General features: G+C 44.5%; 2 protein-coding genes across 9 annotated transcripts in view; both read left to right on the top strand.

Annotated features, from left to right (window-relative positions):
- Positions 1 to 8,923, top strand: part of GLE1 (GLE1 RNA export mediator) — a 43,927-nt gene extending 35,004 nt beyond the window's left edge. The window contains exons 10-16 of the mRNA XM_067743087.1: positions 754 to 896; positions 1,001 to 1,191; positions 1,697 to 1,826; positions 2,593 to 2,697; positions 5,609 to 5,691; positions 6,482 to 6,545; positions 7,732 to 8,923. Of these exons, the coding sequence (XP_067599188.1) occupies positions 754 to 896; positions 1,001 to 1,191; positions 1,697 to 1,826; positions 2,593 to 2,697; positions 5,609 to 5,691; positions 6,482 to 6,545; positions 7,732 to 7,800 (785 nt within the window). The 3' untranslated portion in view covers positions 7,801 to 8,923. The remainder of the gene's footprint in view (positions 1 to 753; positions 897 to 1,000; positions 1,192 to 1,696; positions 1,827 to 2,592; positions 2,698 to 5,608; positions 5,692 to 6,481; positions 6,546 to 7,731) is intronic.
- Positions 8,924 to 20,129: 11,206 nt separating this feature from the next.
- The window catches only part of SPTAN1 (spectrin alpha, non-erythrocytic 1), a 60,670-nt gene continuing 54,674 nt past the window's right edge, over positions 20,130 to 26,125 (top strand). For all 8 annotated transcript variants that reach the window (XM_067743086.1, XM_067743085.1, XM_067743082.1 and 5 more), the window contains exon 1: positions 20,130 to 20,277. The gene's annotated coding sequence lies outside the window, so the exon portion shown is untranslated. The remainder of the gene's footprint in view (positions 20,278 to 26,125) is intronic.

The raw sequence follows: 26,125 nt of genomic DNA, 5'->3' as shown, positions 1-26,125 counted from the left end.
GAGAGATAGATAGCAGTTTCACAGAACCTATGGCAGGAATGGAGCTGGATCTCAGGAGCCAGAAATTTTAGGACCCTTTTCTCTCTCCTCTTGGCTTCCCTCTGTCCACCTCCATTCTAATTTTGTAGACTGCTGTTCTTTGGTCCACATAGCAGGGCCAGAGCCCCACTACTTACATGTGTACATGTCACAGGAGTGGCCACTTCAAGGAATCGACTCTGTCAGCTGGCTGATCAGCTCAGTGTGACTAGTCCTAATCTAACTAGCCAGTGTGGAAGATGGGGCACACAGGATCTGTAATACAAACGTAGCTTCTGTGTTGCTGAGGATGGAGGAAGGCAGGTCGAAGAGAAGGGGGGAATCACTGTGAGTTGGGGAAGATCCTTTAGAAGGTTTTCCGTAGAGTTGCAAATGACTTCTCTAGGGACATCAGCCACACCCGTGGCATCTGTGACAATTCAACACCTATTTCTATACTACTGTTCATCTCTCGGCTGTGTCAGTTTCAGAATTAGTTGACTCTGCAAATAAGGAATTCCTTCGAAATAGTACCACGCTTTGTGTACTTTCTCATCCCCCACATCATGGATTTGATTGTCATACATTTTTCCGCATCTGTATTTTGGCTTTACGCTTTGACCTTCTGTAGGGCTGCACAGCTGGGTTTGTATAGAGGATTTGTTAGTGCGGTGGTGAAAAAAAATAGATTGACTGCAGTTGTATCTTTTCCCTAACTTTGTCTTTCATACCCAGGCTCAAAGCTGAAGGAGATCTTTGACAAGATCCACAGCTTACTCTCTGGAAAACCCGTTCAGTCTGGTGGGCGCTCTGTGTCCGTCACACTTAACCCACAGGGCCTGGACTTTGTCCAGTACAAACTGGCAGAGAAATTTGTGGTGAGGAACCTTGTTGCCAAAGGTATGGGAAGAAGAGGCTGGTGCACAACCTTTAAACCTTTCTAGAGTATTAACTTAAAATCACCCCCTGTCTGTGCTCCCAGAAACAAGGGGAGGAGGAAGTGGCCTCCCATCATGAAGCAGCATTCCCCATCGCAGTCGTGGCGTCCGGAATCTGGGAGCTCCACCCCAGAGTGGGGGACCTCATCCTTGCTCATCTGCACAAGAAGTGTCCTTACTCTGTTCCTTTCTATCCAGCTTTCAAAGAGGGAATGGCTTTGGAAGATTATCAGAGGTGAAGTTGTTTTTCTCCTTACTCACTATCCCTAGAGTGATGAACGAAATAGAAATAGAACTGGGATTTGTTTCCTCTCCTCAGAACATCTCTTATGTACCTTGAACATTCTATCAGAGAATACAGTGTCTTTCAAACTGTCTTTGAAAGACTTACTGTCTTGCAAACTGGGTGGCTTTAGAACACTGGATTTAGAATCCAGGGGTCTTAGAATTTTATCCCTGCTTTGTCTTTTAATAGATTTGCAAAAATGGTGAAATCATTTAATCTCTTTAAACATTATTTTCATGATTTGTAAATGGGGGTAATGATATCCATTACCTCCTGGGAATTTACCTCTCAGGGTTTATATGATGCACAGATTTGATAATAGATGTGAGTAGCATGTAAAAATGTATTAATAATAATGCTAAATGTAGTAATAATATAGTTACTTTTAGCCGTAAAAAGCAATTGGTCACCCTCACTTTGGCCTTGTCACATTGAATATTTTCTTCCCACATAGGATGCTTGGCTACAAAGTGACGGATTGCAGAGTAGAACAGCAAGACAGCTTTCTAAAACGCATGTCCGGGATGATCCGTCTCTACGCTGCCATCATCCAGCTCCGGTGGCCGTACGGAAACCGACAAGAGGTAGTAGAAGCGGCTTAGTATCGATAATGAGAGGTTGGACCAGAGTCCACGTTAGTGTATCTTACCTGCAGGAAATACTGACCTTTCAGAGAGGCAGTCCAGTCACATGATAAGTTAAAGACTATTGCTGCTTCATAGGTACTCTTCAGAGAAGTTGATGTTGATTATTAGGAAACTTTTGGATCATCAGGGTCATTTGTTCAGAGACTAATTGGTGCCTTAGAGGCCATCTGGGTCACATACCTTACTTCACAGATGGACAGACGGAGGCTTAGCAAGCTGTAGTGATACACACTTGTCAATGACAGAGCCACGGCTGGGGGCCAGGGCTTTGACCTGCCAGCCCAATTCTTTTTTCAAGGAATGGAGATTAGAGGGTTGGAGAAGTTGATGGACTTGGAAACCTAAAGAGAAAGGAATATAGGTTGATTGAATCCAAGAAGTTTTTATTGTGCACCTGCTATGTCCCAGGTTCTGTGCTAAAGATACCAAGAATAATAAAATGTCTATGAGAGTAACTGTGGAATCCCTGAAACTGAAGCTGACAGCCCTGTGTTGCAGGGATGCTGTGAAGAATGTGTGGATACCAGTGTATGCAGTATTTAAAAACAGTTTGTTTGGCTTGTGTTGTTTCTGCCCTGTGGCAGCTGCTTAGGTTAGCTGATCTGGGGGTTCATATCCTTTTGGTAATGGCTGGTTGATAATGGTGGAAATTTAGATCTCTGCATAAAATGAGATTAAACAGTGACCGACTCTCTCCTCCCAGATTCACCCTCATGGCTTAAATCATGGCTGGCGCTGGTTGGCACAGATCTTAAACATGGAGCCCCTGTCAGATGTGACAGCCACCCTCCTCTTTGATTTCTTGGAGGTACGTAATACAGCTATCACACGAGAGAGAGCCAGTGGTTGAAGCAGCCTTGGGCCACTGTGTGACGTGACTGGGAAAGGAATATAGAGATAGAGACTAATGGGAATTTCCTGGCAGTCCAGTGGTTACAACTCCGCGCTTTCACTGCGAAGGCGCAGGTTCAGTCCCTGGTCAGGGAACTAAGATCCCACATGCCGCATAGCCAAAAAATTTTAAAAATACATAAATATATATACAACAAAAGATGTTCTTTTTACCTTTATCACTTAGGAAATTACAAGGATTTTAGGAGCTAAAAAAAAAAAGAAATAGAGACTTAACAGTGAACAGCATTAGCGTCCAGTATCATAAATTTTTTCCTGATCCCCAAGACAAAGCTAGCTTTTGATTTTTCTTCCCAGTGTACTTTCCTTCGCTGTGTGGTTGTCTTCTCGTTCTAAAGAACAGAAAACTGTACATCCCAGTACAAGTGAAAAGGAATTTGTTTTAGGGATATAGAAGTGACTCACTCCAGAATCAAGGGTAGGATGTGCGGTTGAATCTCATCAGGGCCTGGAACCAGGAACTGGAATGTCACCAGGTACCAAGGCAGCCTCCCCCTGGGACCACGTGGTCTTCCATGTCTGCTCTTCCTGCAGGTTGCCTCCTTCTTGCTCTATAAGCCAACTTTCTGAAGTTTTCTGTGCGTAGTGGAGAAGATGCCATCCTGGGCTATATCCCTCAGCCTCAGTGTGGTCACCCAGTGTAATGGGACTAATGTCCCACCATTGTGATTGCTGATTCCCAGGAGAGAAAATATGATTAACCAGCTTGGGTCACAGATTACCAGTCTCGTCTAGGAGGCTCCGTATAGTCCTCTCTGCCCATTAGGGACCCCACTACAGGGAAAGGGTAGGGTTTCTGTGGAAAGGAGACAGTTCTTAAAGAATAAAGGCTTGGGGCACAGGCCATAACAAATCTGGGACCATTTGGCCTATAACGCCAACAGCTTCTAGTCACCTTAAAGCTCCTGAAGTCACAATATGGGAAGTATGTCAAACCTTTACAATCAATAGTAAGTTAAGGGTTTTTTTTGTTTGTTTGGTTTCTTTTGAATTTTATTTTATCTATTTTTTATATAGCAGGTTCTTATTAGTTATCCCTTTTATACATATAAGTGTATATATGTCAATCCCAATCTCCCAATTCATCCCACCACCACCACCCCCAGCCACTTGCCCCCCTTGGTGTCCATATGTTTGTTCTCTGTGTCTGTGTCTCCACTTCTGCCCTGCATACAGGTTCACCTGTACCGTTTTTCTAGATTCCACATATATGCGTCAATAAACGATATCTGTTTTTCTGTTTCTGCCTTACTTCACTCTGTATGACAGTCTCTAGATCCATCCATGTCTCTACAAATGACCCAATTTCGTTCCTTTTTATGGCTGAGTAATATTCCATTGTATATATGTACCACATCTTCTTTATCCATTCATCTGTCAATGGGAATTTAGGTTGCTTCCATGACCTGGCTGTTGTAAATAGTGCTGCAATGAACATCGGGTTGCATGTGTCTTTTTTTTTTTTTTTTTTTTCCGTACGCGGGCCTCTCACTGTTGTGGCCTCTCCCATTGCGGAGCACAGGCTCCGGACGCACAGGCTCAGCGGCCATGGCTCACGGGCCTAGCTGCTCCGCAGCATGTGGGATCTTCCCGGACCGGAGCACGAACCCGTGTCCCCTGCATCGGCAGGCGGACTCTCAACCACTGTGCCACCAGGGAAGCCCACATGTGTCTTTTTAATTATGGTTTTCTCTGGGTATATGCCCAGTAGTGGGATTGCTGGGTCATATGGTAATTCTGTTTTTAGTTTTTTAAGGAACCTTCATACTGTTCTCCATAGTAGCTGTAGCAATTTACATTCCTACCAACAGTGCAAGAGGGTTCCTTTTTCTCCACACCCTCTCCAGCATTTGTTGTTTGTAGATTTTCTGATGATGCCCATTCTAACTGGTGTGAGGCGATACCTCATTGTAGTTTTGATTTGCATTTCTCTAATAATTAGTGATGTTGAGCAGCTTTTCATGTGCTTCTTGGCCATCTGCATGTCTTCTTTGGAGAAATGTCTATTTAGGTCTTCTGCCCATTTTTGGAGTGGGTTGTTTGTTTTTTTAATATTGAGCTGCATGAGCTGTTTATATCTTTTGGAGATTAATCCTTTGTCCATTGATTCGTTTGCAAATATTTTCTCCCATTCTGAGGGTTGTCTTTTCATCTTGTTTGTAGTTTTCTTTGCTTTGCAAAAGCTTTTAAGTTTCACTGGGTTCCATTTGTTTATTTTTGTTTTTATTTCTGTTACTCTAGGAGGTGGATCAAAAAAGATCTTGCTGTGATTTATGTCAAAGAGTGTTCTTCCTATGTTTTCCTTTAAGAGTTTTATAGTGTCTGGTCTTACAATTAGGTCTTGAATCCATTTTGAGTTTATTTTTGTGTATGGTGTTAGGGAGTGTTCTCATTTCCTTCTTTTACATGTAGCTGTCCAGTTTTCCCAGCACCACTTATTGAAGAGACTATCTTTTCTCCATTGCATATCCTTGCCTCCTTTGTCATAGATTAGTTGACCATAGGTACGTGGATTTATCTCTGGGCTTTCTATCCTGTTGCATAGAATCAATAGTAAGTTAAGTTTGATTCACGTTTTCTGAAACACCTGGCTACCTGGCAGTCTGGTTAAATGGAGGTATTACCGTATATGAGAAATGCTTCAGAAGAAAGCTGGATTTTAATTCCCTTGCTTAGCTGGCTAAGTGGCATCATGGTTGAAATTCTTGATAGGCACAAAAGGCAAAGGTCTGATTGTCCTTTATGGATCTCTCATATGAGTGTGAATTTTCATTCTCTGCTCTGACAGTGCCCACCTTCCCCTCTAGGTGTGTGGGAATGCCCTCATGAAGCAGTACCAGGTCCAGTTCTGGAAGATGATACTTCTCATCAAAGAGGACTACTTCCCCAGGTATTAGACTTGTTGGGTAGACACCAGGGGATTTGGTAGGTGAAAACTTATGACGTCAGATACTGTGGCTGCTGTTACATGCTGTTTCTGACTCAGTTAAGCACCTGTGTTAAGTGTAACATCTGCTCCCATCCATCTCCTCTTTGTTATTTGAATAAACGCTTCTGAAGTCTCTCTTAAATATTGTTGACTAAATAAAAAAAAACAAATTAGGAAGATCTTGGATTCAGATACCTGACATTTTTTAAACTCTCTTCTTTTCTAAACTCCCCCAGATAATCTGGGATGGTGATTACATGCAGTCATGAATGAAACCAAGGAGGCAAACTCCCTCAGTAAATCAGTTGGTGAAACTGATTGGTCAGCCAGTTTGCTTGACTCTGTTGTGGCTTTAACCTTCAAGGACCCTGCTCATTCCTCTCAACTCACTGGCCTTTCAAAGTGGGGAAAGGCATTGGCAGCACCCATCCCACCTGATCACGAAGACCTTGGAAAGGAACAGTGCTCTCTTTTCCTTTATCCACTTATTTGAAAAAAATAAGGGGACTTCCCTGGCGGTCCAGTGGTTAAGACTCCATGCTTCCACTGCAGGGGGCATGAAAAAAGAAAAAAGAAAAGAAAAGAAAAAAATGTTGAGACCATTTAGTAGAGCGACAGCATGCAGTCTAGAAGACATGTCTGTGAGTCATTTGATCTGCCTCTTCCTCCAGATCAGCAGGTCTCTTAACTCCTCCAAAAGATAAGTGTGAGTCATAGGTGTGACTCACCTGTCTTCTTTCTCTCCCTGTAGGATTGAAGCCATCACCAGCTCAGGACAGATGGGTTCCTTCATACGCCTCAAGCAGTTCTTGGAGGTAAGATGCCCTTAGACCAGCACATCCCAGACTGTTGTCGGCCTCCAGTGCACCTGTGTCTGACATGTCTTGCACATCCAGACTCTGACTGTGGTCTCTTCCTCTTGATTTTTCCCAACCCTACTGTTTTGTCCATCCACCCCTCTTCACCTTAAGGGCTGCTATTTCATCGTCTTCCTGCGCGTCATTGTCCATACTGCCCGTGGGAAAAAGCTCTCCTAAGAGATGAATAAAATATATGTAGTGAATCTTATCTCACTGATACACTTTTTGCATGTTGGCCAAGGTTCTTTTCTCAGTCTCAGGTCTAGGGAACAGGTATGTGTGGTCACTTTTCTCCACGAAAACAGACTACAGTTTGAGCCAGACTCCTCTCCTTTTTCCAAGTTCCAAAAAACTTTACGTTTTGGTATGTCTGCCAAGACAGCCAACTGACTTCCAGTTTCCAGTAGCCCAGTTGGGGAAATTGCAGTAGTGAAAGGTGAGGCCAGGCTGTGGGAGATGAGAGTGGGACAGACATTAACAATACCCTGGCATTTGTCCTCCGCTGCAATTCATGCAGAAGGAGAAGTCTTATAGACAACCTTTTTTTCTTTTTTCAATTAATTTTTATTGGAGTATAGTTGATTTACAATGTTGTGTTAGTTTCTGCTGTATAGCACAGTGAATCAGTTATGCATAAACATATATCCACTCTCTTTTAGATTCTTTTCCCATATACGTCATTGCAGAGTACTGAGTAGTTTCCTGTGCTATACAGTAGGTTCTTATTAGTTATCTGTTTTATATAGAGTAGTGTGTATATGTCAGTCCCAATCACCCAATTTATCCCTCCCCCCACCCCGTAACCATAAGTTTGTTTTCTACATCTGTGACTCTATTTCTGTTTTGTAAAGAAGTTCATTTGTAGTATTTTTTTTAGATTGCATATATAAGCGATATTATATGATATTTGTCTTTCTCTGACTTACTTCAGTCAGTATGACAGTTTCAAGTCCATCCACATTGCTGCAAATGGCATTATTTTGGGTTTTTTATGGCTGAGTAATATTCCATTGTATATATATGTACTATATCCATAGGACTTACTTCCACTTGCTGTCCCTCAAAGTTTCTTCCAAACTTTAAGTGTTGGAAGCAGTGTTATCAGAGAATCATTCTGTTTTCCTTGTCTTTCCCTGACCAGAAATGTTTGCAGCGCAAGGAGATTCCTGTCCCCAAGGGCTTTCTGACTTCCTCCTTCTGGCGTTCCTGATGTTACTCCATCGCCCACCATCACCATTTTGTTGCAAAGGGACAATAATAAAGCAACTGAAGACAGCTGTATTTGGGAGAAGTCATGTCAATATGTGTTTTGTGTACTTGTACCTTGTCACTAGGAGAGCAGATTTTCATGGGTCACGGATCTAAGAGGTCCTTTAGTAGGTGTGATGACTCCTTAAAGGGGTCCGCATGGCAGAGGAAGCAGAATTGGCCTTTCTCATTTTTGCAAAAAATTTGAAAAAAAAATTATGAGAAGAGTTTAGCACTTGATCTCACCCTTGATTTCCTTTGTCTCTAGTATCTTTCAGAAGGTAGGTTAATACCTTGACCATTTCACTGAGCTGAAGTGGCTTTCACTCCACCACCACACCCCAGCCCCTCCCCCCATGCTGACCCCGTTCAGAATAATTCCCAGGAGGAGCAAAGACTCAAGGTCACCTTTAAAGTAGCAGTTAATAGATGAGGCCCAAACCCTCACATGCAGGACTGGGTTACGTTTGTTTTGCCTTAGTCAGCTTGTGAAGTAATTATAAATTCAGAAGAAATGCCTGGTGTAAACGTGGGCTAAGTCAGTCCCAGAGCGTCGGAGGCAGCTGAGTGTCTGGGATTAGGACTGTTAACACGTGTTGTATTGAACCAGGAAACACTGTTTGTCTTCTTGCTTTGGAATTTGGTTCCTGGATGAGTCGGCATGCGTGAACCAAACTTTGTTTTTCAATTTGAGTTAAGATGGGCTGAGGTGGAGCTTGCAACATTGTACATGCACTGAGCATCCGTAAGCAATGAGTCAGGGGTTTAATAAAGATTTGGGGAAGAATTGAGAACTGCCTTATAATTTTTTTACATGTTCTGAGTAATGAATGATGATAGATTTGCCTGACTAAAGCCACTACAAAAATCCAGAGTCTGGCTGTTCAGATAAGAGTTGAGATTTGCTTTATGGAAAGACTCATTCTCTTGGATCTATTCCTCTGTGGTAAATGTTGTATGTGGGGTTGTGTTTCTTGTGGAGGATTCTCTGGTAATCTTGAGTCGCTCGCTCGAAGCGACCCATTCTGTGAATTATTGACCATAGTGCCAAAAGATAAGTAATAAAGCTTGATTTTTAAAAACCCCTTGCTGGTATCTAGTCTGTTCAGTATGATCAACTTCCTGTAACTGGAGCTGTGTAAATCATAAGGGGCATGGTGGTGCCCGAGTCTAGGTATAGAGTGGTGTGTTTTTCTCTTTTTTGTCTTCTTGACCTTCACCTTGGGAAAACTGATTTTTTTCTGTCATTTCTTTTGTGGAATTATGTACCAATAACTGACCCTGTTTTATCTACCAGATGGGAAAGAATTAAAGTCTTTTGATGTGGACACAATGGAATGAACACTGGGGAAGGAGTCTAGAGACTTGGGTTCAATTCACTTTTTTTTTTTTTCCACATCTTTAATGGAATATAAATGCTTTACAATGTTGTGTTTCTGCTGTACAGTAAAGTGAATCAGCTGTATGTATACATATATCCCATATCTCCTCCCTCGTGAGCCTCCCTCCTGCCCTCCCTATCCCATCCCTCTAGGTCGTCACAAAGCATCGAGTTGATCTCCTTGTGCTATGCAGCAGCTTCCCACTAGCCATCCATTTCACATTTGGTAGTGTATATATGTCAGTGCTACTCTCTTACTTCATCCCAGCTTCCCCTTCCCCCCCCGTGCCCTCAAGTCCATTCTCTACGTCTGCGTCTTTATTCCTGCCCTGCCACTAGGTTCATCAGTACCGCTTTTTTAAATTCCATATATACGTGTTAGCATACAGTATTTGTTTTTCTCTTTCTGACTTACTTTACTCTGTATGACAGATTCTAGGTCCATCCACCTCACTACAAATAACTCAGTTTTTTTCCTTTTTATGGCTGAATAATATTCCATTGTATATATGTGCTACATCTTCTTTATCCATTCATCTGTTGGTGGACATTTAGGTTGCTTCCATGTCCTGGCTTTTGTAAATAGTGCTGCAGTGAACACTGTGGTACATGACTCTTTTTAAATTATGATTTTCTCAGGGTATATGCCCAGGAGTGGGATTGCTGGGTCATATGGTAGTTCTATTTTAGGTTTTTTTTTTGTTTTTTTTTTGCAGTATGTGGGCCTCTCACTGTTGTGGCCTCTCCCATTGCGGAGCACAGGCTCTGGACACGCAGGCTCAGCAGCCATGGCTCACGGGCCCATCCGTTCCACGGCATGTGGGATCCTCCCGGACCGGGGCACGAACCCGTGTCCCCTGCATCGGCAGGCAGACTCTCAACCACTGCACCACCAGGGAAGCCCCTATTTTAGTTTTTTAAGGAAACTCCATACTGTTCTCCATAGTGGCTGTATCAATTTACATTCCCACCAACAGTGCAGGAATGTTCCCTTTTCTCCACACCCTCTCCAGCATTTATTCCTAGAGTTTTTGAGTTGGCCATTCTGTCTGGTGTGAGATGATATCTCATTGTAGTTTTGATTTGCATTTCTCTAATGATTAATGATGTTGAGCATTCATTCTTTCATGTGTTTGTTGGCAGTCTGTATATCTTCTTTGGAGAAATGTCTGTTTAGGTCTTCTGCCCATTTTTGGATTGGGTTTTTGTTGTTGTTGTTATTGAGCTGCATGAGCTGCTTGTAAATTTTGGAGATTAATCCTTTGTCAGTTGCTTCATTTGCAAATATTTTCTCCCATTTTGAAGGTTGTCTTTTGGTCTTGTTTATGGTTTCCTTTGCTGTGCAAAAGCTTTGAAGTTTCATTAGGTCCCATTTGTTTATTTTTGTTTTTATTTCCATTTCTCTAGGAGGTGGGTCAAAAAGGATCTTGCTGTGATTTATGTCATAGAGTGTTCTTCCTATGTTTCCCTCTAAGAGTTTTATAGTGTCTGGCCTTTACATTTAGGTCTTTAATCCATTTTGAGTTTATTTTTGTGTATGGTGTTAAGGAGTGTTCTAATTTCATTCTTTTACATGTAGCTGTCCATTTTTCCCAGCACCACTTATTGAAGAGGCTGTCTTTTTTCCATTGTATTTTCTTGCCTCCTTTGTCAAAGATAAGGTGACCATATATGCGTGGGTTTATCTCTGGGCTTTCTGTCCTGTTCCATTGATCTATAGTTCTGTTTTTGTGCCAGTACTGTATTGTCTTGATTACTGTAGCTTTGTAATATAGTCTGAAGTCAGAGCCTGATTCCTCCAGCTCCATTTTTCTTTCTTAAGATTGCTTTGGCTATTCAGAGTCTTTTGTGTTTCCATACAGATTGTAAAATTTCTTGTTCTAGTTCTGTGAAAAATGCCATTGGTAATTTGATAGGATTTGCATTGAACCTGTAGATTGCTTTGGGTAGTATAGTCATTTTCACAATATTGATTCTTCTAATCCAGGAGCATAGTATATGTCTCCATCTGTTTATGTTATCTTTGATTTCTTTCATCAGTGTTTTATAGTTTTCTAAGTACAGGTCTTTTGCCTCCTTAGGTAGGTTTATTCCTAGATATTTTATTCTTTTTGTTGTGATGGTAAATGGGATTGTTTCCTTAATTTCTCTTTCTGATCTTTCGTTGTTAGTGTATAGGAATGCCAGAGATTTCTGTGGATTAGTTTTGTATCCTGCAACCTTACCAAATTCATCAATTAGTTATAGTAGTTTTCTGGTGGCATCTTTCAGATTTTCAGTTCACTTTTAGGTTTGTGACCTTGAGTGGGTCATCCACTCTCTGAACCTCAGTATCCCCACCTGCGAAACACAAGAATTGGACCAGTCACCAGATGAGTAGTTTTCAAATTGTGCTCAGTAGCGGTGCCTTAGGGCAGAGCTTCCCTGCTGTGTGTCATAGCATACTGATCTCTGTAGCCCATGGGGCCCGTGGCCGTTTGCACTTCCTCTCTCTACCTGTGCTTTACAAATGGCATTTTCTGTGCATCATGATGGAACAACTTGGGAAGCACTGGGTGCTTGGGTGTTGAGTGGATGGGGCTCAGCTGTATAGTCAGTCAGCATATGGAGGCTTTGTGCAAATTTTTGAAAGGCTTCCCTTCCTACTACTGCCATCTGCTGGAAAGCTGTTCTATTAATAACTATGAAAATGGAACCAGGAGGTGAGCAGTGCCTCTTACTGGAGTTAAGCAGCTCACATTTGCACAGCCTTTAATAGGACTAATGGGCCTGCATGGAATGCTGGGATTCTCTCTGCCACAGCATTTTTGCTTTATGTACTGTATATATTGGAGTTCTTTGTAACATTATATATGGGAAAGTTCTGCCAAAAATGAAATATAAAAAAAAATCACTGGACAAGATGATCTCTAAGGTCTCCTCCACTTTGAATTTGTACCACTCCATAGCAGACACCTCTTACAATATTTGAATCTTCTTTCTCTAGACATGTTTAACAGTCTTGCACGTGTCATTTAAAGCTTGGTATTCCTATTGGGTTCTTGATGGTAAACCAAGAAAGGAGAGCATCACAGAGGCCAGGTTTTCAATACTCACTGATAGTGTTGCCTCCAGAGGTAGAGATTGCCGGCCGATAGCAGTGACTCCTGGTGGATGGTAGCGTCAGATTTCTAAGAGTAGAATACCAAGGACTGCATTTGCCTTTAAATTCAAGCGCTCACTTGCCTACTTGCCTCCTTTCAAGTTTGACCTCATTTCTTAGGCTGAGTGCCCATATTTTTGTCTTATCATGGTCCTACATCATTCATTCATTCATTCATTTATTTATTTATTTATTTTGGCTGCGTTGGGTCTTCGTTGCTGCACGTGGGCTTTCTGTAGTTGCAACGAACGGGGGCTACTCTTTGTTGTCATGCGTGGGCTTCTCACTGCGGTGGCTTCTCTTGTTACAGAGCATGGGCGTCAGTAGTTGTGGCTCACAGGCTCTAGAGCGCAGGCTCAGTAGTTGTGGCGCATGGGCTTAGTTGCTCCGCAGCATGTGTGATCTTCTCAGACCAGGGCTCGAACCCATGTCCCCTGCATTGACAGGCAGATTCTCAACCACTGCACCACCAGGGAAATCCTGTTCTACATCATTTTAAAGCAAATTTGATGATGAATTGGAAGTTCCAATGGGAGAGAAACCCAACACATCCCTTGGATAGAAAAATGGAGTTGTTCTGGAGGTTTCCCACCCACGTGCTGGGAGCTTTCCCCCACTTCTCAAGCTTCCTGTGGTGATAGCAGTGACGTAATTAAGTTTGAATGTCTTCTATCTCAGTGCCAGGAAAAAAGAGCTCCAGAGCTTCCCACAGGTGCCTTATCAGGCTTGGCCATTCACTTCCCTTTTCTCTGTGCCGTTAATGAATCCCTGATATTAGGTCCTGTGGACCTGCAGAAACCAGATGAAAGCTATGGTCTCCCAGCTATGTGATGGATTTCCAGAAACACCCATTAGAGAGGAATTTATAATATCATCTAGTTTACAGCCAGGCTCCATTTATTTTAAATATCAATCTACACAGATGATGTAGTCAAGAAACATTTTTCTTTTAGCTCCTTCAGGATGTTTACACTAAATGTAGTACATGATGCTGGATTGGAACCTGGTCCAGGAAAAAAAAGATCATTCTGTGTGTTTGTCTTGTAAAGGATGTTGGGACAATTAGCAAAACTTGAATAAGGTCTGTATGTTAGATAGCAGTATTATGTCAACATTAATTTCCCGACTTTGATCACTGTATTGTGGTTATAAAAATAAAAGTACTTGTTCTTAAAGTACTTAGGGGTGACTGGGCATGACGTCTGCAACTTATTCTCAAATGATTCAGGGGGAAAATATCTACACGTGTGTGTCTATGTGTACGTATATACCATCAGAATAATGGAGCAAATGTGGTCAATTGTTAACAAATTGGGGAATCTGGTTGAAGGGTGTATGGGATTTGTTTCTATTACTCTTGTAATTTTTTACAAATTGGAAATTATTTCAAAATTAAAAGATAATCCTCTTCCCCACTTAAAAAAAAAACAAACAACAGCAACAAAATCAGGCCTACAATTCTGATGAGGTGACAAATTCAAGCTCTAGAACCTACAACCCTGCAAACAGGACGGTGATGCCAAAGGTGACCTTGAAGCCATCAACCTGTAGCAGGGATGGAAAGTTGACTCTAAACAGGTTTTGCTGGACTTCCCTGGTGGTCCAGTGGTTAAGAATCCACCTTCAATGCAGGGGATGCAGGTTCAATCCCTGGTCGGGGAACTAAGATCCCACATGCCACAGGGCAACTAAGCCCACGTACCGCAGCTACTGAGCCCGCACACTCTGGAGCCTGCGCGCCACCACCAAAGTTCCCGCATGCCGCATCAAAGATCCTGTGTGCCGCAACTAAGACCCGATGCAGCCAAATAAATAAATAAGTAAATATTTTAAAAAATAAACAGGTTTTGCAAAATGCTTCCTACCTAAAGTGAAGTAGGTGACTGGGGGGTAGAATTTTAATTCGATGGAGAACGAGATTTACAAACTTGGAGTGCTTGATGGTTTGAACTAAAAGTTACCATAGTGCAGAAGAAAGCTCCATTTCATCTAGGTCAGCTTCTTCCAGGAAGTTTTTCTGCAGGAACCTAAAAAAGAGTTCCGCAAAGGAGGTTGGCAGCTGCTGTGTTAAAGGTAAACTAGGTGAAGTACTATATGAAGTAAGAATGGCAGGATGTGGATAATTGTTAAAGCTGGGTGGTGAACAGATGGAGGTTCACTGTACTATTCCATTTTCTAGGTTTATCTTTGAAATCTTCCATAATAAAATGTTTAGATTATAAAGAAAAGAAAAAGGACTTTTCTTGCAGGACTTTTTGGTGCCTTAACTATGATACTTTGAATTAACCTCCAAGAGTTCATATTGTTTCCCGAACTTACCACGGAACTCTTGAGCTTCTCTTGGGACTAGTATTTCTGAGAATATACTTTTTGAAATGCTTTAGTTGGAGGTTAGGATGGTCAAGAAAGTATCTTGAGATAGTACTTCATCCAGATACTTAAAATTATGTGTAAATTTTTTTTTTTTTTTTTTTTTTGCGGTACGCAGGCCTCCCACTGTTGTGGCCTCTCCCGTTGCGGAGCACAGGCTCCGGATGCGCAGGCTCAGCGGCCATGGCTCACGGGCCCAGCCGCTCTGCGGCATGTGGGATCCTCCCGGACCGGGGCACGAACCCGTGTCCCCTGCATCAGCAGGCGGACTCTCAACCACTGCGCCACCAGGGAAGCCCGTGTGTAAATTTTTTAAAAGGAGATAAAAAAGTCCAAAAAGCCTTTTATTCTAGGTACCCACTGTGAACATCTCTTTAATCATCTCTGTGCATATATACATGGATATACAAATATAGCTCTTAAGTAAATAGCTCTTAAGTAACTGACTGCCACTGTTCAGTAACATCTTAGATATTTTTCAAGTCAATCAGTATGAACTATATCACCAATGTAGTCTTGAATTAATGAATCTTAATTAACCATTTTTCAGTTGGTGACTAGCTGCTTCTAATTTTTTTTTACAATTATTAACATTCTTAAATATATTTTCTACCTTCTTAGGTTGTATTCCTAAATATAACGTTGTGTCAAATGGCATGCAAATTTCATATGCTGATCCATGTCGCCAAACTGCTCTTCCAGAAAGGTTCTACTTACATAAACTCAAAATGGGTAAGATTTGTCAGAAATGAGGAGTGGGTGTTGGGAAAGAAGGACATTCTAATTTAGGGGGAAAGTATGAGCAAAAGCATGAAGTTGGAAGAATAAATAACCTGTTTAGGAAGCGGCTAAGCTCAGGTCTAGAGAAGACCAGTAGGAAATAATGCTGTGGAAAGTTTGTGTAGGCTCCGGAATCTCTTATTAAAATAGTGTGGGTGGGGACTTCCTTGGTGGCACAGTGGTTAAGAAACCGCCTGCCGATGCAGGGGACATGGGTTCGAGCCCTGGTCAAGGAAGATCCCACATGCCGAGGAGTAACTAAGCCCATGCACCACAACTACTGAGCCTGCACTCTAGAGCCCGCAAGCCACAACTACTGAGCCCACGTGCCACAACTACTGAAGCCTGCATGCCTAGAGCCCGTGCTCCGCAACAAGAGAAGCCACTGCAATGAGAAGCCCACGCACCGCAATGAAGTGTAGCCCCTGCTCGCCGCAACTAGAGAAAGCCCACGTGAAGCAAAGGAAGACCCAACGCAGACAAAAATAAATTAATTAAATAAATTAAAATACTTATATAAAAAATAATAATAGGGCTTCCCTGGTGGTGCAGGGGTTGGGAGTCCGCCTGCCGATGCAGGGGACGCGGGTTCGTGCCCCGGTCCGGGAAGATCCCACATGCCGCGGAGCGGCTGGGCCCGTGAGCCATGGCTGCTGAGCCTGTGCGTCCAGAGCCTGTGCTCTGCAATGGGAGAGACCACAACAGTGAGAGGCCCGTTTACTGCAATAAATAAATAAATAAAATAATAATAATAAAATAAAATTGTTTGGGTGATTCGGTAGGCAGTGGGAAGCTACTAGAGTTGTATTTATTTATTTATGGCTGCATTGGGTCTTCATTGCTGCACGGGCTTTCTCTAGTTGCAGCGAGCGGGGGCTACTCTTGGCTGCGGTGCATGGGCTTCTCATTGTGGTGGCTTCTCTTGTTGCAAAGCACGGGCTCTAGGCATGGGGGCTCCAGTAGTTGTGGCACGTGGGCTTCAGTAGTTATGGCTCACAGGCTCAGTCGTTGTGGCGCACGGACTTAGTTGCTCTGCAGCATGTGGGATCTTCCTGGACCAGGGGTCGAACCTGTGTCCCCTGTGTTGGCAGGCAGATTCTTAACCACTGCGCCACCAGGGAAGTCCGCTACTAGAATTTTTTGAGAAGGTTTCACATGGTTTATGAAACTAATTCTGTGTGTTCAGGATGAATAGGAAGGAGAGAGACTGATGGGGCTTAAAAGGTGGTCCCGTGAGAGTACATATGGGAAATAAGCCAGCTGGATTAGGAAGATGTGCCAGGGGAGTGAGGGGCTCACCTCTCTGCTGTCACTTACAGTCCTGTTAGGCAAACCAGCCTGTTAAGTCCATGCTCCCAGCAGCTATCAGGCCTCTTCTCTAATGTGGCCCCTGATTTCAGAGGCAGTCATTGTAAAGTAATGTAACATTTACAGTTTAAAATTTAACATAAAATTTACAGTTTAAACCATTTTTAAGTGTACAGTTAGTTGTCTGGCATCAAGCACACTCACACTGTTGTGTTAACCATCAACACCATCCATCTCCAGAACTTTCTCATCTTGCAAAACTGCCACTCTGTACCCCTTAAATACTGGCTCCCCATTTTCCTGTCCCCACAGGCCCTGGCAACCCCAGCTCCACTTTCTCTCTGTGAATATGACTGTTTTAGGGTTCTCCGGTAAGTGGAATCATACAATATTTGTCCTTTTGTGTCTGGTTTATTCCACTTAGCAGAATGTCTTCAAGGTTCTTCCAGTCACTGTTTTGAAGATCTGTGCTATTCCTTGCCAGCTCTGACACTGCAGAATCTCATCTGGGAAGAAGTACAGTGCACCTGCCAGGGTGACTTCCCAATCGGCTCCCTTCTTGAGGGGCAGAAAAGAGTAGTGCTTGCCTGTTAACTTTCGTGTGTGTATGTGTGTGTGTGTGTGTGTGTGTGTGTGCGCGCGCGCTTGTGTGTTTGTGTGTTAGAGAGAGAAAGAGAGAGATTCTCCCAGGGAACGTGGGCAAGTAAATTGCCATGGCCAGAGTATGTGAAAACATCATTACAGTTAGTTTCCCAATGGTTGACCTCTCGAATGACTCAAAAAGGTATTGGGACTACCTAAATGCCTAAGCTTAGGGCACATATCAAACCTTCCTAGAACTGCTAGAATAGAAAAAGGAGCTTGGGGGAGTTCCCTGGTGGCCTAGTGATTAGGATTCCAGGCTTTCACTGCCGTGGCCCAGGTTCAGTCCCTGGTCAAGGAACTGAGATCCCACAAGCCGCAAGGCACAGCCAAAAACACAAAAAAGAGAAAGGAGCTCGGAATTCAGTCCTAACTCTACCCCCACCTTTGCAAGAGGCTGGGATGGACATGATTAGATTGGTTACAGAGCCGCTATGCTACCCTTTTTTGTTTTTGTTTTTGTTCTGAATGAGCGGCTCTCAGAAAACAAAGAAAGCCAGTGTCTCCTTTATCATCTCCTTCCCCACACCTAGCAGAGTGTCAGGCATATGGTGAAATTGGTGGGAGGTGAGGTAGGCAGACAGTAGAACACAGGAAGAAGGGCTTTCTAAATGTCTCATTTCCAGTGCCAAATGCGGACGGGGTGGGTGACTGGGTGGGCACTACACAGGGCTGGAGGCACTGGGTTTTGGCCACGTTTCAGATCAGACAAAGGATCGACAAATAAGACTGTCATTTCTGTATCAATACAGAAGCTGTCTCTAAGATCTCAAATCTGTTTTGCGCCTGGTAAAAGCAAAACCCCCATTTCACTAGGAGGCCAGATTGATATAAAAGAAAAACCCTTGCCTTTTGCAGCTTCTGTCCACAGCCTTGAGCCCCGTTCTTTGCTGGAGCAGGCGGTCTTGGAAATTTTGGAGAGCTATGATTGTGTTAGCCATTTTGTACCCCGAGCTGAGTATTTGGTTCAACATTTTGCTGCCACCCACTGGAGAAGACGCCATCAGCTGTTCCCAGAAAGGCACACCCCAGGCAGGAGTTACCCGGTCCTGTTTTCTCTACATGGAGGATTGCAGGAAATGCCTCTCAGCTCCTATGTCTTTCCTCCAGATTCTGTAAAGCCGCTTCTGTGGCCACTCCTTTTCTTTTCTCTGCACTCTGGTGGAGTAAGGGAATGGTGGTGGTGGGGGGGGGTTCCTCATTATCAGGGCTCCAGCCGGAGCAGCTCAGAAACCCGATTACAGATCCCAGGCACAGGGAAGAAGCCAAACTACTGAGGATCAAGAAGCTCAGGGCTGGGCCCGAGGCCAAGTTCTGGTGCAGTGCCTAGTGCCTTTATATTTATTTAAAGGGGAGAGTGCTTGGTAACCAGGAGGCTGAGGCCTTCCTGAGCTGCAGAGCTCCTGGTCTGCCTGACTGCACAGGAATGACCTGGATGCTACTCTATGGCTGTCGCCCAGCTGTCATGGGGGTGGGGAAAGGGCGTCCTACTTGAGGGCTTCTAGCTACAGAGCCAGGCCCTTAAACTGCTAAGACTATAAGGAACAGAAATTCCAGAAATCCTCTGTTTTTCTTTTCTCAGCATTCCAGCATCCACCATCACAATGCCTCCCTTTCCTATGGCAAGGCAGTATAGCACACTGTTTAAAAGAAGGTTCTGACTGCCCGGATTCAAATCCTTGCTTTTCCTCTTGCTAGCTGCCTGACCCAGGGCAAGAGACCTAGCTTCCATGTCAGGGCTCCTCTGTAAAATGAGGAAATAATACCTAAATCATAAAATTATTGCAAAAGGATTTTTTAAAAAGGTAACACACATAGCATAGTGCTTGGTACATAAGGAAAGGTCAATTAATAATGGCGAGAAGAATCAATGTCTCATTTATAGAATACAATTAATGCATCCTATTCCACTGCTGAGCTGTCCGAAAGCTTTTGATGTAAGAATATAAGAAATTATTAACTCTTCAAATCTCGGAATGACAGACATAAACACCAAATTAGTCGGCTTTATTTTTTATGATCGGATTCGGCCTTTTCTTACCACCTTCTCAAACCCGGAGCCCCAAATCATCCTCGGTTTCTTGACCCCAACTCCCACCAGAGAAGGCTGACTTGGGGCCCCGGCACCAGCCTTCTCCTAGGGAAAGGGGGAAGGAGGAAGAGAAACACACGGGTGATCTCACCCTTTGGGACTGGGCGTTTTTCCGGCTGGGACGCGCAGCATCCCCAGCCAGACTGCGGCGATGGCCCTGCCCCGCCCTTCGCTGCAGTCCTGGAAGGGCTCCCAGGGGCGGAGGGGTGGGCTGCCGAAGATTCTCTGCAGGGCGGGGAGGGGCAGGATTGGAGGATTCCAGCTGCGGGGAGGGCGGTGCGGCTGGAGCGTCTCTGCCTGCCTGGGCGGACGCAGCGACTCCACTGCACCATCAACCCCCACCCCTGGCGCGCGCACTACTCCTTCTCCACCCTGCCGCGTCCCTCCCGGGGCTCGACTCTTCCGCCGCATCGCCGCTTCGGCTCCTTCCGGGAGTTCTCGGCCCTTTCCGCCGGGTGATCGGGCAGCGAGCAGGCGGGAGCTCCGCCCCCTTTGGTTGGCCGGCGCTCGCCCCCGCCCCTCGCGCCGCGCTGCGGCGCTTCCCCCGAGCTCGCGACCGCCCGCCGCCGGAACGCGCGTGGCCGCCTATAAAAGAGGCGGGGCGCGCGCGTCGCCGCCACTACCCGCTGCGGAGCGAACAGGGAGGAACGGAGGCCGCTGAGCCCCGTCGGTTCCTCCAGCACCCCCGGCCCGACGCACCCACTGCCCCCACCCCCAGGAGCCGGTGAGAGGGGGAGCGGGCGAACTCAGGGCGGGAGCGAGGCCCGAGGGCGGCCGACCCCTGGCCGGGGAGCCGGACGGCCCCTGGGGCAGGGCGGGGCCAGCGCGCGGACAGGTGAGCCCGGCCGGCCTCGCCGCTCCCTCCGTCGGGCGGGGAACCGGGCTAGCCGGCCGCGACCGGCTTGTGGTGCGTGGGCTGCTGAGGAGCCGCCGGGCCGAGCCTGGGCGCCGGCCGCTGGAATGTCATTGACTGGGCGGAGGGGGCGGCGAGGCCGCCGGGTCCTTCCCCGCAGCCCAGCCTGGCTGCGGCCCCGCCCTGCTCCATCCGGCTGCGGCAGGTGGGGCGGGGGCTTCCTGGTCCGGATCGTTTCTCCAACCCCCTCTCCGCAGAGCGCGCTTCCCCCACCGCCCCCAATCCCTTCCCTCAGTGGGGAGCGACTTGTGCAGCTCCTTTTCTCAAATCCACACCAGCAATGCCGGCCCAGCCCTTGAAGGAGAAAAATCCGGGAGTAAAGGGCTCTTTGACCTTAATTTCATCCTGTGTGGCGGTTCTTGGCCTTCTCTGGACGGAGAGGTCCGAGACCGGCCATCTCCGTTTCTTATCTGTAATAAACATATTTTTCTTTCCCAACTGTGATTTGCGTGTAAATAGCAGGTAGGTGCGGCGCTTGCTTTGTATGCGACCCAAACTGAATAACTTAATAGCTTAGAGTTCTTTTTTTTTTTCTTGCCCCGAGACCGGGTCTTTCGAGTCAAGGACATAATTATTATTTGTCAAAAATTTTACAGCCATGCCGGTGTTGAATGATAGAGCAGCCTTTTGTTTGAAAGCAGTCCCTGCGAATTTCATTAGATGCTTCCCAAAGAAAATTGCTTTTAAAAGTCTCTGAGGGACTGGGTTAAAATGTATTTTAAACAAAGGGCTTGTCAAGGTTAAGGTTTGAATATGTTTTAAATTAAAAGCTTGAATAGCTCAGGAAGCTGGGTTGAGATGATGCTTGAACTGCCCAACACCTTGTCAAATCTCTTTTGTATAATAGATCCTAAACTATGTAGGCCCTTTGTTCTGTCTTCATCATGGCATATTAGAAAAACTTACCATGATGGCTGTTAGGGAAGAAGAGAAGAGAGACCATATGAAATATTTTCAGAATGTGTTGAGAAATTGCGTCGTCATAGCAATTGGACTTAACTAAAACAGAATGTGTCAAAGATGGAAGGGTGGGAGTGTCTGCAGCCAGGAAACAGAAAACCTGAAGAAAAGCAGTGGGAACACTCAGCTGTATGAAGCCATCGAGCCAAGGTTCCAACTCATCAGACTAGTCATGTATTTCCCCTTTTGTCTGCAGCTAATGTCAGCTTTTGAAAGGTCAAATTGAAGTCCGAGTTTCAAAAATGTGCTGCAGGAAAATAAAAAGGTGCTGCAGTAAGGGCCTCTGTGCAGGAAATTAACAGTAAGCCTTTTTTAGTAACTGGGCCAATATTACTCAGAGGGACCCTCAAAGTGTGTTAGCTGTTATCCAGGGACCTAGATGGAGAGCCGAGACTCAGAAGGTGGATTTGCTCTCTGCTGGACAGGTGTGAGGCAGACCTGCAGTAAACGGTCAGCTGGGGAACATTCTCCGATATGCTTTTGGTCTTTGGCAGGGCGTTTGTAGGAATTGAATAATTAGCAACCTGATACGTCACAGGCTCACAATATGAGCTTGTCAAGCAATCTCATGAACAGGTTTAGGTGCGGAGAGCTGTTTTTAAGTATATCTTTTGGTTCCCTGGGTGAGACTTTCCTCTGCTCTTCCTTTACCCGCCTTCTTCCCTTGGGCGCGGGGGCGGCGGTGGGGGGGGCGGCTGCAGATGCTGAGAAGTGGGTGTCAGGAGTAGTCCACAGTCCTGTCATTGCTGAACCTGCACTAAGGACAGTGGGCACGAATCCGGCCTTGTAATCAATCCTCCGTGGGCTACGCGAGGACTCTGCTAGTCGTGCGGTGGGTCTGCTGCAGCCCATCAGCTGTAGTCGGAGTAGGTAGAAGAATGCAGCACCCTGATGGCAAATGCCAACCCCAGGAATGCAGAGGAGGCCCACAGAACTGATCGCTTGGGGCCAGTGGGTAGAAGCAGCTGCGCTGGTATTTCCCTTCCACCGCTTTTGTATACTCCTCTTGTATGGGTTTTGAACAGGAAATAGTATTTTGTGAAGGAAGTGTCCCAGTAAACTAGGCCCAAGGTCGATCTTTGTAGCTTGAGTTCGTTCTTGCTTCTGATGACTTCACGAAATTATGCTGTTTTATTACTGAATGGAAGGGGGTACAGAAATCATCTAGTACTGGGAATCTCAGCTAATGTATCGGAACGTGGGTTGGGGGAGTGCACGTCTAGAAAAGGGATATTTAGTATTCAGGATTATTTGAAAATTGGGAAACTGAGACCCAGAAGAGGGTATGACATGGCCAAGGCAGCGCATCTGCTCAGACCAGAGAACCTTGGTTCTTTCTGCATTTTCAATTCCTGGTTTAGAAGCTCTGTAGAATGAGAAGGGCGCTGGGAAAATAGTTAAAATTTGATTTTTACCTGTATTCATATATTTTTAAAGACCTGTTGTCTTCATTGTGAAATTATCGTGTTCAGTTTGCCCTTAGAAGCTTGTTACCTTGCTCTTCGCCCTCCCTCTTCAGACGCCACATTCCTCCATCATGCTGTCATCATTTCGTAAACGCAGAGTCCAGGTATTTGACCAGCATGCGGGAAGTGTGTTACCTTTTCGGTTTTGCCTGGCTTGCAGTGAAGACACATGTGTCAAAGAGGTTGAATGATCCAAAGAGAGGGGGAAGAAACCCCTCCTGCATGACCTGTTAAGCAAATTGGTTAGGGTTTGGACTTTTGTTTGTTTTCTTTGGTGTTACATGAACAAAAGTCTTAGTAGATTTATTCTAAAATTTCCAAAGCCTTTGTTTTTTTACCTTCCTCTCTTTAAGGCATGAATATATTAATTTCTTATCACCCTACTGGTGTCTGCATGTACTGTTTGCTAATTTTTTTCATTGATGGTTACTTGGTTCTTAAAAACCAAGGGACTAAACACATTATCTTAGATATTTAGAAAAAGTAATCTGAAAACATGTAAAAATAGTGTTTTTCAATTTGACAAGTATCGTAAACTTGGGTTTGTTTCCTGTTTCCATTGATTTACGTTTTTTTGCCACAATCCTTATAATGAAATGGAACTTGGATTTTCTTGTTTATAAAAAAGCTCACTACCCATGTTTTTATTTGTGTACAGTTTTTACGTGTTTGCTAAATTGGACCTTTTTCAGAAAGAAAAATGCTTAAAATTAATGTCTTGATATCCCATAAGCAGAAGTATAAGCTCTGCAAATTTCTAGTGATTATGGGTGATAAATCCGAGGCAAGCCCTTTTATAAATCAGGCTGGTTAATTGTTTAAACAAGGTTTATAAAAATGGGCACGTTATACCTTTTTCCTGTTTTGAATCTCAGTAACAATATTTTGCACTTAAACACCTCTCATCTGGATTTTACAGGTTATAAAAGGTAAGTAGCAGCAAGGTAGTGTTTGGGAGGCATTCAGGAGTAAGTTTTCTCAACCTTGCTTGGCGTTTCTGGATTTTGATGCAGTGCAGTATGAATCTTTTGCTTCTTTAAGCTAAATCCCTGCTCACCTCCGCAGAATCCTGCTAACAAGTTGAAATGAATTAATCAATTTGAAGGCTGACGTGCAGATCTACAATCCTGATTGGAATGCGGTTTAAGCAAAAATATTTGTTTTTTCCATGGTTAAAATTCTTAATTTATATATCATTTACCTCTTTGCTTACCCTCAGGTCTACCACTAAAATCTGCAGCTGAGCTGGTTTTGACTTAATTCACTTAATCTGAGAATCAGTTGGCATCAGATTTTATGGTGCTCACCAATTCTTTGGTGCTTTGTTCTCGGGGAGCCCTTCCGCATCCGTGGATGTAGTTCTCCTGCTTTGGAAATGTAAAATGTGCTGGCTTTCTAAGCCGGGGAAAAAGGGCATTGTTGGTTCTGCACCTTTGGGCTCTGACTAAGCAACAAAAACAGAACTGATGGATGGTTCCTCTGACATTTTGCTCTGGGTGATCTTTATGAATTTTTCCATAGAGCCAAATGCTCTCTTCATCCTGTTAGTCCTGAAAATCCCTTTCCCTGCAAACAATATATCTGAGTCCTGCCTGAGGTCTGAATTCATCTTGCAGTGTTCCAAACGCCCCTGTCTGCCACATTCAGCTCGCTAAGATGTCGGCACTCCCAGACCTTTGTTTCCAAATAGGCACTCCTCTTGTCTTCATGACAGTTTTACTGTCTTCTGAGGTTCCAGAGGGAAACTCTTGACTAGTGAATTCTTCCACTCTCCAAGATCTGCGTGAGGGTGTCCTAAGCTACTCACTCACTGCAGGTGCCAAGTGAGCAGAGTTGGAAGCATTTGACCTTTGGTTTGAAAGTGTGTGTCTCCACAGTCTTTTCTGTTGCTTAACAGTGTTCTTCCCACCCACTGCCTCTCCCCGCCCTCCGCAGACAGACACCTCCCCTTGCACAGTGGTCTTATAGCTTCTGTGGATGAGGGTAAGGCTTTAAAAACTTCCCTAAGTACATAGCAAGAACTGCCTCGGACAGCTGTCTGTTGGCAGTTGTCAAGAAGACAAAGATATTAATTAATGGCTGGCTTCTTTTGTAGGAATCATTTTCCATTGATAATGTGTATAAGTTGGTGTTGGTTATGAGGAGTCATTCTCGTGCATGACTTTGGATTAAACCAGAACTTTCTAGCCGAGATTCATATCTTGGCTTTCTTCTCAGAGATCTAGCTGTATTGTAAGAATACGGACAAGTTCTTTTTATTTATTACAGTAGAGGACATAGCTGTAATTCCTGTTTTATCCTCTGTGCTCAATTCACATTACTTGCTGAATGATGCAGCTCACATTTTGATGCTGCATTGCAGCAGCATTTAAAAATAGCCAGTCTTCTCTAATAATTATTTGCCAAAATATGACCTTTTTTCTTCAGTTCCCTTAAATGGGAAGCTGTCCTTAAACAGAGAGTACATTTAGGCCTTCGTCTCCCCTCCTTCATTAGCCACAAACATAGACCTGATTGACAAAATCAGAGTTGAGGTAAGCAGTCAGTTGATTGCTGTCCTGGAATGTGGCTCCTTTGCGGTTTTTAGGCAGTCAGTGGAATAGCTAGATAGGCTGGTATGGTTGGAGATTTTTTTTTTTTATGGCACATTTCCCAAAGTCTTCCTCTCTAGCTCTCAAAAGGTGTTAATCCCGTTAAGGCTGGGAACAGCCCAGGGCATTCTTTGTGGAGTCCACCCTATCAGTCAGCTGCACATTTCTGGCCTGGGGTGGAGTTCTTGCAGTGTGCAGCAGCCTCGGGGAACACGGTGCACACAGGCAGAGTCCAGAAAATTCCACTAACTCTCACAGAGTTTTGGGTGAGAGGTCGTAGCACCTTTGGATGGCAGTAGTTCTTTGGAGATAGGAGATTTTCTCCTGTGTTTAATGTAGTCTGTGGAAATGAGCCATTTAGGAGCAAAGAGAAACTGGAACTTGTATAGAGACAGCTCCCTATCAGGAGAAGGGGTGGGGAGGAACTGCCGTTACCCTGTCATCCTTGGCTCCTGTAATCACGCAAATGAAAACTCTGAGTGCCCACAGCAGTGGGAGAGCACTGCTGACTTTCAGATGCCCAGCTCCCCGGAGACAGCCAGTTGTGACTTGGCCAAGCTCCCACCTACTGGCGTCAGCTGATCTACTGCAGGAAAGAAAAGTCCATTATTGCCTGACCAAAGCACTTGGTATAGAATTGAC

The sequence above is a fragment of the Pseudorca crassidens genome, chromosome 7, assembly GCF_039906515.1.
Source record: "Pseudorca crassidens isolate mPseCra1 chromosome 7, mPseCra1.hap1, whole genome shotgun sequence".
NCBI classification, from domain to species: domain Eukaryota; kingdom Metazoa; phylum Chordata; class Mammalia; order Artiodactyla; family Delphinidae; genus Pseudorca; species Pseudorca crassidens.
Note: the sequence above shows the minus strand (reverse complement) of the source record. Positions and strands in the feature narration are given on the sequence as shown.